Source organism: Schistocerca americana, chromosome 6 (genome assembly GCF_021461395.2).
Source record: "Schistocerca americana isolate TAMUIC-IGC-003095 chromosome 6, iqSchAmer2.1, whole genome shotgun sequence".
Classification (NCBI taxonomy): domain Eukaryota; kingdom Metazoa; phylum Arthropoda; class Insecta; order Orthoptera; family Acrididae; genus Schistocerca; species Schistocerca americana.
The window spans coordinates 538,752,456-538,766,368 of record NC_060124.1 but is presented as its reverse complement, the minus strand read 5'-3'; the positions used below and the strand labels follow the sequence as shown (position 1 = coordinate 538,766,368).

The following is a 13,913-nucleotide window of genomic DNA, read 5'->3' as shown; positions in this document are numbered from 1 at the left end:
AACCTACGCATTCTTTATACGTGGCACGCAGTTTCAGAGATTTTCACAGGGAGACAGCAAACGCCAAACGCCGATACTACAGATTTCCGGATTGGTCCCCTTAAACGAAACGTCTTTCTCCCGTTTTAGAAGAGCGATGCTGATTGGCAGACGATATTTCTGACGCCTTGAGCTGAAGGAGTAATGGAAAAGACCGAAAGATATACTGCTTCACGTCTGGCGTGGAGAGGAACCGTTCTGTTGTCGCTCTTCGATCGAGGAACAAGTCTCTCCTCAGTAATTCACTGGGAGAGCACCTCTGTCGAGAGCAAATCGAAGTGTGACTCTATACTGTATTGAGTCCTTGCGATTAAGCGTTGTTCACTGTGTTGGCCACCACACTTATTGTGCGGTGTGAATGGACAGAGTTATAGTTAAACGCCTGCGAGGGAATTTTTGAGTGGCATCGCGGTGGACTGGTTATCTGACCGGTGTACCACGCCAGTAGTTAGACTAGGGACGAATAGGAATTCTTGACTTCATGAAGACATAGGGAGAGTTTGATTGGCGAAGGTCAATCCAGATAGAACGAGAGTTATCTTCTTTGTCAGCAGCGAGCGGCGCAGACAGTAGTCATCGCAGCTTACGGTATTGTGCACTACAGCTCTTGCGAGCCCCACATTTCCCATTTCTTAGGCGCGCCTCTCAGCCATTCTGCCAAGCCAATAACAATCTTAAACTTTGTATAGAAATTTCATTAGCGAATCCTATCCTTGAGAGGTAACTTCACATTCCGAAAAGAACCAGTATATAACTTGTTCAATTCATAACTAAAAGTGCCATTGTGGGTTCTCAGAATGTTTGCAAAATAAATAATAATTTTCATTAGTTTCATGTTTTTCTTACACTAACTAGCACTACTCCAGTATCCAAGTATCCCACTATTTATGTAAGAAATTTTGTGAATTTTTGTGTCATTTCCTTACAGCGGACGACTCCGGAAGATATTTATTGCTGAAAGTTTTTCAGGCGATTATCTTTAGAACGTTAGGAGCGTCTGTCTGACTTCTGCAGTAGTGTGGGGGTGGAAATTGCATCTTGCAGGAGCCACAGGGTAAAGGGTACATCTCAGATTAATCCATTGCGCAGAATAACAGTATAGCAGATCAATCCCACGCTCACACCACGTAAGACGTCGGATTGAAATTTTATCGCGATCTTTCTGAAATGAGAAAAAGACAATTTGTTTAAACAGAAATAACGAATGAGCAAGACAGATGAGACTTGTATGCGGGAAACCATGCAACAATAAAAAATTCAGTCAGAACAATCAAAAATCTCCGTGCCATGGTTTTGTTGACTGTGCGTGACAATCAGGCCGCATTCACACCTCGTGTCAGAGAATAGGGATTGGACAGGAGAGAACAGAGACTGCTTAACGAGAGCGGAGCAGAAAGTCGGGTTACACACTGGCGACAAGGCAAGAAATGAGGGACAAAGCAACGGTTCTGTCCCCCTTTCACCTTGTTCTGTGTATATTTGGAGGAGATTTATAGTCATTTAAATCTTTGCTTTGTGAGATAACTGCACAGGTTGTTTGACAGCCTGACATTTTTCTTACTAGTGAGGGACCAAAAATCTGAAAGTGAAACGTTACTTAGGCTTTACAATATCTGGACAAAGAAAAAGCTTACGCTTTGCATTAAGAAGATCATAAATAAATAAAAAAAGATTTTTGGTGGAACTGTTTCCAAAGTGAGACAGTGATCTTCACTCAAGGAGAAAAATGGTCCTGCATGTAATTCGACACTTAGAGAGAAAGCAAAACGGAAAGGATGGAATAAAGAGGCACTTAGTACTGACTTCTAAATATTGTTTAACATGTTTGTACGGATACATTTTCTCAGGAAAGTAAGTGGACCACACTTTTCCTGTCCTATCAGTTCTCATTAATATGGGGATTTTACCATATGATCTCTGTTAACAACTGCCACTCTGATGTTTGATTCGGGTATTAATAACCTCTACTGTCGCTGCCATTTTGCAATCTCACAATTACGCTATACTGTTGAAGAGTCAAACCGTACAACAGGCAGGGACCAAAACAATTTTGGCACCGGTTTGTAAAATACGAACGACCAGTGACGTATCTGGGACCAACTTCAACTTTGCCCCCTCCCCCACCCAATCAACCCAAGCCACCCGTCTCTCGCCAGTGCTGTCGTTACCGCAATGAAGGAAAATGTGCACATTCAATATTCTTTTCTGTGGTAAAATTCATACATGGAACGACAGACAGTGCAGAGTCGGATTCTTTGGAACGATAATGCGGTTCCCTCTTTATTGTTTCATTTACGTTCAATATAAAGCTCTAACGAACAAAACAAAGGATGCAAAATACAGGATGCTCGAAAATTCCCATCACAAACTTCTAGGACTTGTAAAGAGAATACGTAATGTATAGAATCGGAATCCATGTCCGTAAACGTCATCCAGCGACAAGATGGAGAAGAATAAATATATCAATTTGAGGTAAGGATCCCTGTACCAGAAACGAACGAGTTGATAGTTGTAAGCTAAAACTCTTCTGATACCTCTGACAGTGGAATATACGTACCGGTACTGTTGTTGCTAAGATTGTAGGATAGGCAACTTCCAGAATTGGCATTATGGATAAAAATGGTTCAAATGGCTCTGAGCACTATGGGACTCAACTTATGAGGTCATTAGTCCCCTAGAACTTAGAACTAATTAAACCTAACTAAACTAAGGACATCACACACATCCATGCCCGAGGCAGGATTGGAACCTGCGACCGTAGCGGTCTCGCGGTTCCAGACTGCAGCGCCTAGAACCGCACGGCCACTTCGGCCGGCATTATGGATCAAAACAAGCAAATATGTCTGGTAAACATGGGCTCCAAAATGCATACCTGAGGAGCTGTGATCAGTTGTTCAATAGAGGAGATGTGTTTCACACTAGTGAAGACGAACAAGCGCTCCTATTTCCTCAGGTATGCATTTTAGAGCTCATGTTTTCTCGACATTTTTCTTCTTTTGGTCCATATTACGGCCTCTGAAAGCGGTGTACCCTACATTCTTAGCAAAAACAGTACTGGTACATGTGTTTCACTGTTAGAAGTATTAGAATGATTTTCGTTTGTAAATTCCAACTCGTTCGTTTGCGAACTAGAGACCCTTACCTCAAATTGATACATTCATCCATTAACGTCTGTAACATCATAACGTAATCACCCTGTATATTGATACATTTGCGCTCTGTAGCATCGTCGGCTGAAGTTTCTGGACATGGGTTCCTATTCAAAATATTACATACTCACTCTCCTCTACAAGTGCTAGATGTTTGAGACGGAAATTTCCGAACACTCTGTATACTCTTCGCACTTTCGTGGCGTTGGCTCGCTTGCCATAACGAGAGCGGCGACACCTAATAGCTGAATACAAGAAAGAAGCTTCTCTATACAAAGGAGAGAAAAGTGTAACGAGAGTGGCATCACCTAATTGCTGAATATAAGAAACAAGCTTCTCTATACAAAGGAGAGAAAGGTGTAAAATAACAACAGACATATTTTTGTTAATATAACTTTCAGATGTCAACATTGTTGCAAAGATAGCACGCTAGGGAATTTTTTTGTGAAGTCAAAAAATGATTCAAATGGCTCTGAGCAGTATGGGACTTAACATCTGAGGTCATCAGTCCCCCAGAACTTAGAACTACTTAAACCTAACTAACCTAAGGACATCACACACATCCATGCCCGAGGCAGGATTCGAACCTGCGACCGCAGCGGTCGCGCGGTTACAGACTCTAGCGCCTAGAACCGCTCGGCCACCTCGGCCGGCTTTGTGAAGTCAGATAAGTGTACTGTTCTAATCTTACACTATTCATAATTATGATTTGTCATAGTGCCATCTGCTAAAAAACTGTATTTCTTTCCAGCTATCAGCGGCCTGTTAGTCAAATAGAGCAATTCGAATCACCTTCTCATACATACCCACTCTTGCCCTTTTTAGGATCATTCATTGCATTACTTTTTTCTTCTACGTCTAATTCTTCTTCACCCGCCTTAGCCCCGTTCTCGTTCCCTTTTATATTCTTTCGTTTGTCAGTAAACTGTGTCCCCTGCCCTCCCCCTTCCCTCGGCGATTACGCTCAAGACACGCACCCTGGCCGCCATATTGTAGTTATGCCACTATTAGCGATTCAGGACAAAAAGGATTAAAGACATTAGCTGGCAGAGAACATCGATTTATATCAATGGGACAACTTGAAAATTTGTGCCGGACTGGGATTCGAACCTGTGTCTTCTGCTCACTACGCAGATGCACTAACCACTATGCCATACGGACATACACTGAACAGCCAAAGAAACTGGTACACCACCCTAAGACGTGGCATGCACTCGACTAATGTCTGAAGTAGTGCTGGAGGGAATTGACACCATGAATCCTGCACGGCAGTCCACAAATCCGTAAGAGTACGAGGGGATGCAGATCTTTCTGAACAGCACATTGGAAAGCATCCCAGGTACAGTCAATAATGTTCATGTCTGGGGAGTTTGGTGTCCATCGGAAGTGTTTAAACCCAGAAGAGTGTTCCTGGAGCCACTCTGAAGCAATTATGGACAAACGACACCAACGACGACTGAAGAGAGCGCTCTACGTGACAGATGTGCAACCCTTCCGCAAATTGCTGCAGATTTCGATGCTGGGCCATCAACAAGTGTCAGCGTGCGAACCATTCAACATCATCGATATGGCCTTGCGGAGCTGAAGGCCCACTCGTGTACCCTTGATGCTTTGCGCCTCGCCTGGGCCCATCAACACCAACATTGGACTATTGATGACTGGAAACATATTGCCTGGTCGGACGAGTCTCGTTTCAGATTGTATCGAGCGGATGGACGTGTATGGGTATCGAGACAACCTCATGAATACACGGACCCTGCATGTCAGCAGGGGATTACTCAAGCTGGTGGAGGCTGTGTAATGGTGTGTGGCATATGCAGTTGGAGTCATGTGGGACATCTGATACGTCTAGATGCGACTCCGACAGGCGACAGGTACGCAAGAATCCAGTCTCATCACCGGCATCCATTCATGTCGCATTGTCCTGCTGGAATTGCCCACGTCCGTCGGGATGCACGATGAACATGAATGGATGCAGGTGATGAACTAGATGCTTGCGTAACTGTCGCCTGTCGGAGTCGTATCTAGACGTATCAGGGGTCCCACATGACTCCAACTGCATATGCCACACACCATTACAGAGCCTCCAGCAGCTTGGGTAATCCCCTGCTGACATGCAGGGTCCGTGTGTTCATGAGGTTATCTCCATAACCTGTACACGTCCATCCGCTTGATACAATTTGAAACCAGACTCGTCCGACCAGGCAACATGTTTCCAGTCATCAACAGTCCAGTGTCGGTGTTGACGGGCCAAGGTGAGGCACAAAGCTTCGTGTCGTGCAGTCATCAAGGGTACACGAGTGGGCCTTGAGCTCTGCAAGGCCATTTCGATGATGTTGAATGGTACGCACGATGACACTTGTTGATGGCCCAGAATTGAAATTTGCAGCAGTTTGCGGAAGGGTTGCACAGATGTCACGTTGAGCGCTATCTTCAGTCGACGTTGGTCCCTGGCAGTGAGAATTCATTTCAATCACTGGAGCAAGTTAAAATTTTGTTCCGGACCAGCATTCAAACCCAGTTCTCCTGCCTGTTAGGCAAATCCGCCGACTACTACGCCATCTGGACACAGTGGCCACCGCGACCGCACGGACTACCCTAGTGCGCCCCTCGATAGACCCAACTTCTCAACATATTCCACTCACTACTAACGTATTGTCGCTGCTCATTTGCATCATTACCACATACGCAAACTATTACTTTCGACATGTGAGTCTCTGTACAGGTGTCCCAGGACTGCGATGCTGTAGACTACTTTCCCACGGGAAGTGGGCAGAGGCGAGAGAGTCTCAGGGTTGGTTGTGTTGGTGTGCCCGCAGATGACGGCGAAGCTGCCGGTGCTGGTGTACGTGCACGGTGGGGCGTTCGTGGGCGGCTCCTCGCAGCAGGTGCAGCCCCACTTCCTGCTCGACCACGACATCGTGCTGGTGGCGCCGCAGTACCGGCTCGGCCCGCTCGGTGAGTAGCCAGGCGGCAGTAGTGATGGAAAAAAATGGTTCAAATGGCTCTGAGCTCTATGGGACTTAACATCTGAGGTCATCAGTCCCCTAGAACTTACAACTACTTGAACCTAACTAACCTAAGGACATCACACACATCCATGCCCGAGGCAGGATTCGAACCTGCGACCGTAGTGGTCGCGTGGTCCCAGAGTGTAGCTCCTAGAACCGCTCGGCCACTCCGGCCGGCTAGGGATGGGAAAAAACCCAAAAAACCGACCAGCTGAAACCGACACCGCTATTTTACTTCCGAATAATCCGAATTTTTCGGTATTTGTTTCGTCTCGTTTATAACAGATGCTTTTTTTTTCTTTTACTAATAACAGAGGAAAATAACCGAAATACCAAATAATCATAAGAGCGGTGCTAAAACTGTTCATTTATAAATACGAGGGGGAAGGTCGAAAAGTTTCTAGCCTAACAAATAAAGAATGACAGAAATTTCGTAATAGCAGTTTGTTTTTCAATAAAATATCCGTGTATACTAATACCCTTGCAGGCAGGCTCAGATAACTTCTGCAAAGTATTCAAATAATGGAGAATATGGCGACTGACGTAACAAAAAAAAAATGAACGATGACTAACTGAAACCCTCAGTTGCCGACAGGTGTTGTTGATATACCTCGATGTGGGCAGCTGAAAATGTGTGCCCCGACTGGGACTCGAACTCACGATCTCCTGCTTACATGGCAGACGCTCTATCCATCTTTTTTTTTTTTCCTTTCACTTTTTTTTTTTTTTTTAGACGCTACCCCCCCCCCCCCTTTTTTTTTATAGTTTTATTTTAAGAGTGTTCAGATATGGGTAGGTGGAGACAAGGCGGGCAGGGGTCGAAACCCGAGGCCTGGCCGCGATGTCTCCCCCCTCCCGTCCCTGAATCACTCACTCAAAGTAGCTTTTTGATTTTTTTTTTATTTATATTTTTTTTTTCACCAGGAAAAGGGTAAATGGAAAAAAAGATCTTTATTGGTACAAACTTAAATACAACAGAAATGCCATCCTTCCGGCGAAAATAACACAAGACAATATACTCGTACAAGGCGAGGAATTTTTTTTTTTTTATGAACATGTTGTAGGGAAAAAAAGAATAGTAGGTCTGATGTAATCTAAGAGGTGTGAAGCAATATACAGTGGAGTGAGGGAAAGACCAGTGTTGTCTGGGGTAGTGCATTAAAGAAAGGAGGCGCGTGTCCATGCGCCTACTCCACTGTGGGTTACAATGTAGAAAGTAGCGCGGGGAGTCTCAGATGTCAGCAGGGGGGGCGGGAGTGCTGTCGGCGTGTGGCACCATCCAACTGAGCGGGGGTGAAGTAAAGATCGCATGTAGGTAATTGGCGAAGAAGGCGCGGTAGCGCGGTCGCTGTTCGACTTCACTGTTGGCGGTTTGTAAGTACTGCCAGAAATCAAGGCGTGATTTGTCGCCACCATTATACACGTAGGTGATCGTCCATCCCTTGACCCAGACAATCGCATGATTTTTGGAGGCGGGGAAATAAGTATTCTCAGGATGGATAAAAGTCCATGGGTCAATCGAGTCCGGCGGAACGCGGAGGTAACAGGCAACGAACTGTCGGGCAAGTTTCCAGACGTCACTGGTGGCAGTACAAGTCAGTTGATGGACATCGTCATCCACGAGGTGGCAAATGGAACAAAGTGGAGAGTCCTGTAGTCCGATGGCGTGAAGGCGATGGTTTGTGGCGAATTTTTCATTTGCGACTTGGTACCATGTTGCCCGGACGTTGGAGGGAAGAAAAGGCTGGTGGATGTGACGCCAAACCGTTGGCCACCGCGTGGACGGATGTCTCAGTTCGATATTGTTGTTGGATATGGAACGAAGGAGAGGGGTGTAAAAATCTTTAGGTCGAGGAGAACGCGTGGTCGGTAAGTGTGCGTGAGCATAACTGAAGTCGACGATGAAATCAGAAATGTGCGTCAAATGGTGCTTGATGTGTCCGACTGGTACTGGTGGTGTTATGGTCGCGGGCACAAGAATTTCCAGCAAGCTGCGCGTAAGGGAGGTGCCCCCGTGCCACTGCTTGTGCATGGTGGACATGCACAAGGACGCCGCTCGGAGTCGCACATTGACAAGGCCGAGGCCTCCTGCTCGCGGGGGAAGGGTGAGCGTGTCGTAGCGGACCTTAAAGATCGTACCGGCTGTAAGGAAGTATCCGAGGGCAGCCTGGAGGCTGCGTCCAATAGTTGATGGCAGCGGGAGGACCTGTGCGATGTGGACCATTCTGGCCGCCACATGTTGATTGAGGTATTGGACACGTTGTAAAGAATCGAGTCGTCGGAGAAGATTTTGTCGCACCGTCGTGCGGATAGTTTGGAGTGCACGCCGAAAATTGATGGCAGCGGAGCGGCGCACGGTGGAGGTGAAAATGATACCAAGATAACGTAGTTGTTGTACACACGGGAGAGGTGCTAAGTCTTCGTGTGAGAGGCCGCGTCCAATGGGCATCGCCGCGGATTTAGCCACATTCATGTTACTGCCCGCTGCAGTGCCGTACGTTGATATCAAATCAAGTACCGTGTGTGTTTCACTCCGTGAGCGGATCAAGAGGAGGAGGTCGTCCGCATACGCACGACACCGAAAACTGTGCTGTCGTAAAGTGAGACCAGAAAGGTGGCTCGTCAGACTCCCGATGAGTGGCTCCAGGCTTATGGCATACAGTAGGGTCGAAAGTGGGCAGCCTTGCCGTGCGGAACGCCGGATCGCCACTGGTCCCGCCACACGGCCGTTAACCTGAATCAGAGATTCGGCGGTGCCGTACAGGCGCCGGATCACGTCGATAAAGGCTGGTGGAAAACCCATGCGGTTCATCACTGAGAACAGAAAAAGATGCCGCAATTTGTCGAATGCGCTGTCAAAATCAATGGCAACCACTGCGGCGCGGAGTCTGCACGCCGCTGCCAGTGCAATTAAATTGCGACATTCTCCTGTGGCCGTTTGTATATTAACTGAGCCGCCCGGAGTTGTCTGTTCCGGGGATAGAATGCTAGGCAGGATCTTGCGGCATCGCGTTGCCAGTAGGCGTGTAAAAATTTTACAGTCTGCGTTAAGCAGAGTCAGGGGACGGTAATGTGCTGTCGTCACACCTGGTGTCGGTTTGTGGATGGGTATAATAATTCCCGTGACGAAGGACGGCGGTACGGCGTTCCCTATCGTCAGCAGTTCATTAAACATCGTTGTCCACCGTGATGCCATTAGTGTGAAGAAAGCGCGATAAAATTCTATCGGCAATCCGTCGACACCAGGTGACTTATTCAGAGCACCTTTTTTGATTGCATCGTGGATTTCGTCACGCGCAATGGGCTCCATCAGCTCGTCCGCTTCGTCGTTGGTGAGGGTGCGAGTTACGTGTGGTAACACAGACTCCTCAGCGTGGTTGTTGGTAGTCTCCTCCTGGTACATTGTGCGGTAGTGGTCGACAAAGGCACTGACGATTTCGGCCTGGCAAGTGACGTGCTGGCCGCGACAGGTGGTGATCTCGGTGATGAGTTGTCGTCGTCGATGTTTCCTATCGGAGGCGATATGATGCATGGTCGGATGTTCTTGTTCCGCCGAATCTTGACGTCGGGTTCGCACCATAGCCCCCTGCAGTCTACGGCGTGTCAAAGTTACAATTTGCGCCTTAATCCTGCTGCGTTCCCTCTGGGTGTCGGGGGTGGGCGGTTGGGCGTCCAGGTCGCGGAGAACGGCGTAGAAATAGTCGGTAGTGTGCCGGCGCCACATAGCAACTTCCTTTCCATACTGAATCAAAGTACGTCGAAAGGCAGGTTTGGCACATTCTAGCCACCAGGTCAAGGTCGTGCAGTATTTAGGTAAGCGACGTTCACAGGTGGCTCATGTCTCGGTAACACGTTGAAGACATTCGGGATCATGAAGATGGGAGGTGTTTAGCTTCCACGGTGCACGACTACGCCAGACCACTTGCTTGGGGAAGAGAATGTTGCAGATGTAGGCACAGTGGTCCGAAAAGGCCAGGGGCCAAAGTTCTGCACCTTGGACTGCAGGTGTGAGTTCCCGAGAGACGTAAATTCTATCGAGGCGGCTCGCGGAGTGACTCGTCTGGTAAGTATGTCCAGGCGCGTCGCCGTGCCGAACTTCCCAAGTGTCGCGGAGCAACAGATCTCGGACGACAAGACGCAGTTCTTGACAGGTGTTGTAGTGGGGCACTTGATCTTTAGGGTGCAAGACACAATTAAAATCACCCCCAAGCAAGTAATGGTCGCAGCGTCCAAGAAACAAAGGAGCGATTTCTTCTGAATAGAAGAGGGCCCTGTCGCGTCTGCGGGTGGAGCCTGACGGAGCGTAAATGTTGATGATACGCGTCCCCATGACGGTGACGGCCATGCCTCTGGCAGATGGAAGGTATGTGATATCGGCCACTGGAATGCCTTCTCTGGCGTAGATGGCTACGCCGCGTCCCAGGTGGTCACCAGGAGAAGGATAAGTGTTATATCCCGCGACGTCTGGTAGTGTGGCCAGGTGTACTTCCTGTAGTAGTGCGATATCGACGTCCGACGCCCATATCATCTCTCGCAGCAGTTGAAATTTCACGGGTGAGCTAATGGTGTTAGTGTTGATCGTCGCTATTCGGTAGGTTTGGAGCTGTAACCCGCCGTGGAGGGGAACTCCACCGGCGGAGGATGAAGAGGGACGAGGCAACGGTGAGTCGTGCCGTACGCCACCTGACGGCATTATCAGCGGCGTAACGATGCTTCCGTCTGGGGTAACTCTGTCCCCAGCGTGTGGTCCGGCTCCTCATCGACGTCCTCACTCCACACCATTGAAGGCGTTGTCGTTGTGATGGTCGTACGTTCCACTTCGGTCGTAGGGGCAGAGGACGTCTCGGCGGCAGTCGCATCTGTGGAGTCCATTGGTTCAGGAGCACCTGAGCGAGCCAGTAGAGTAGACATCGACGTATCCACAGTCTGCGTCATGTTGTCGTCATTCGTATCGTCGTGTAGGTTCTCCGAGGCCTCGTCGGGTCGGACGGCCTCTGGAGCATCGGGGGGTGGTGATCCGTCTCGTTCCGAGACCGTACGGCGCCTCCTCTTGCGCCTCTTAGGTGAACGTTGTTTGCGGGTTCGTCCCTCCGTGTCGGAAGACGGGAGGGAGTCGCGTCGCTCTGAGAGGAAGGCCGTCGCGGGAACGTCAAATGAAGGGGCGTCCATATGTTCAGGCGGGTGGGTGTCGGAAGTCGTCGCTGTTGGTAGTGGCGCCGGAGTAGCGTCAGGCTTTGAGCGCGACGCGTCGGCCCCAGCGGTATCCGTAGCAGCTGGAAGGGTCACCGGTGCATGGTCCGATGGGCGGCGGCCGGTGGGAGGAGAACAGAGCGCCGATGCGTAGGTGATCGGTAAAACCGTAGTCGGAGCCGGAGGTGCCACGGTAGCGGCTGGCAGTTGGGTGATCCGTCGCTGAAGACACTCAGATCTGAGGTGGCCTTCTTTGCCGCACCCGGAACAGGTCTTGGGTTGGCCGTCGTATATGACAACCGCGCGGCACCCGCTAATTTGCAGGTAAGACGGCACGTGGCGATGGAGGTCGATGGTGATCTGCCGTACACCGTTAAGAACAGGGTACGTTTGGAATTGCGCCCAGCGTTCGGCAGTGTGGCCATGTACAGTGCCATAGGGGCGGAAAGCCGCGATAACGTCTTCCGCTGGAAGCTCGAACGGGAGTTCGAAAACTCGTATGGTGCGCATTCCTAAGCCGGCATGGTCGACAGTGACCGTTCCGACATTGCCGTCGGCGTGGCAAAAGCGTAATCCATGGTTGGTGTCACGAAGTATTCTTTCACATATCGCGTCATTGACGACTTTGACGTACACAGTACTGCTTAATATGGACAAATGGATGCCCAAGATGTCAGAAGCTGGGATCTTAGCAACGTCGCGTAGGAAGCGTTCCACTTCCAAGGCCTTTGGTCGTGCGTAGTCATTGCAGAAGTTGAAACGTAAAGTTGATTTTCGAAAACGGTTGGCCATGATTCTAGTGCACGTAAGCGACACGTAAGTGACGGCCGCTGAAATGTAAACAACAGCGAGCGCGCGCGCTCCGCAGGCGGAAATAACAACACGTCCGCACTGCACGGCGGCGAAAGCCGGACTGTCTGAGCCACCGAGGACACAGATGAATGGTGCGACTGCAGGGACTTATCCCTTGCACGCTTCCCGTGAGACACATTCTCAACTGTCCACAATTCTACATATGTAATGTACCTTATAGACATTCGCCGATTCACTCATTACTCGCGCACGCTTTGGCGATTCCCGTAAGAGTTTGGGCAACCTGTGCGCATTCGCACAGACGAAGGTCAATGGCTGGGTAGCCTTTTAACTATATATATGAAGACATTAACTGTTCTCGAAAGAACAGATACTGTAGATAACCGTGCAGCTTTTCCCTGGAATAAATGATGACTTCAATCAGTCATCATTTATTCCAGGGAAAAGCTGCACGGTCATCTACAGTATCTGTTCTTTCGAGAACAGTTACTATGTATAGTTCAAATGGCTCTGAGCACTATGGGACTTAACATCTGAGGTCATCTGTCCCCTAGAACTTAGAACTACTTAAACCTAACCAACCTAAAGACATCACACACATCCACGCCCGAGGCTGGATTCGAACCTGTGACCGTAGCGGCCGAGTGGTTCCAGACTGCAGCGCCTAGAACCGTTCGGCCATCCGGGCTGGCGATGACGTAATAACTCGAACCCGCAGTAACGCAGAGTTTCCAGTGTTGCCACGGCGTTGTGTGCCGGCGCGTTGTCCCGACGCAAAAGAACTCCGCGCGCCAATTTTCTGCGCCTTTTTTTCGTTATCTCTTCTCTCAAACGGCGCAGGAGAGTTAAGTGGTATGATGTGTTGATAGTTACGTACTGTTGCAATCGTATTCTCCTTAGCCACTCGTATGCCGTCTCGTTGTCTCTGTAGAGCTGTACCATGAGAGTAAGGAGAGGATGTTGGTTGGTGGCCGGTATCCTCGATCTATAGCACAAGCTGCACGCAATTAATAACTGGGTTCTTTATTCATAAACAAAGAGCTACGTAACTTAAGTTTGCATGTGCTGTGGCAAAACAGGCTCGGACTCACTGGGAAACTGACTGGCTAACCTGACCCTCCGGTCCGCGGCGGCGATCCTACACTACTGGACATTAAAATTGCTACACCAAGAAGAAATGCAGATGATAAACGGGTATTCATTTGACAAATATACTATACTAGAACTGACATGTGATTACATTTTCACGCAATTTGGGTGCATAGATCCTGAGAAATCAGTACCCAGAACAACCACCTCTGGCCGTAATAACGGCCTTGACACGCCTGGGCATTGAGTCAAACAGAGCTTGGATGGCGTGTACAGGTACAGCTGCCCATGCAGCTTCAACAACATACCGCAGTTCATCAAGAGTAGTGTCTGGCGTATTGTGACGAGCCAGTTGCTCGGCCACCATTGACCAGACGTTTTCAGTTGGTGAGAGATCTGGAGAATGTGCTGGCCAGGGCAGCAGTCGAACATTTTCTGTATCCAGAAAGGCCCGTACAGGACCTGCAAGATGCGGTTGTGCACTATCCTACTGAAATGTAGGGTTTCGCAGGGATCGAATGAAGGGTAGAGCCACGGGTCGTAACAAATCTGAAATGTAACGTACACTGTTCAAAGTGAAGTCAACGCGAAGAAGAGGTGTCCGAGACGTGTAACCAATGGC

General features: G+C 48.9%; 1 protein-coding gene across 1 annotated transcript in view; it reads left to right on the top strand.

Annotated features, from left to right (window-relative positions):
* Positions 1 to 13,913, top strand: part of LOC124620277 (neuroligin-4, X-linked-like) — a 190,083-nt gene that overhangs the window by 65,885 nt on the left and 110,285 nt on the right. Inside the window, exon 4 of the mRNA XM_047146945.1 lies at positions 6,008 to 6,146. Within this exon, the coding sequence (XP_047002901.1) occupies positions 6,008 to 6,146 (139 nt within the window). The remainder of the gene's footprint in view (positions 1 to 6,007; positions 6,147 to 13,913) is intronic.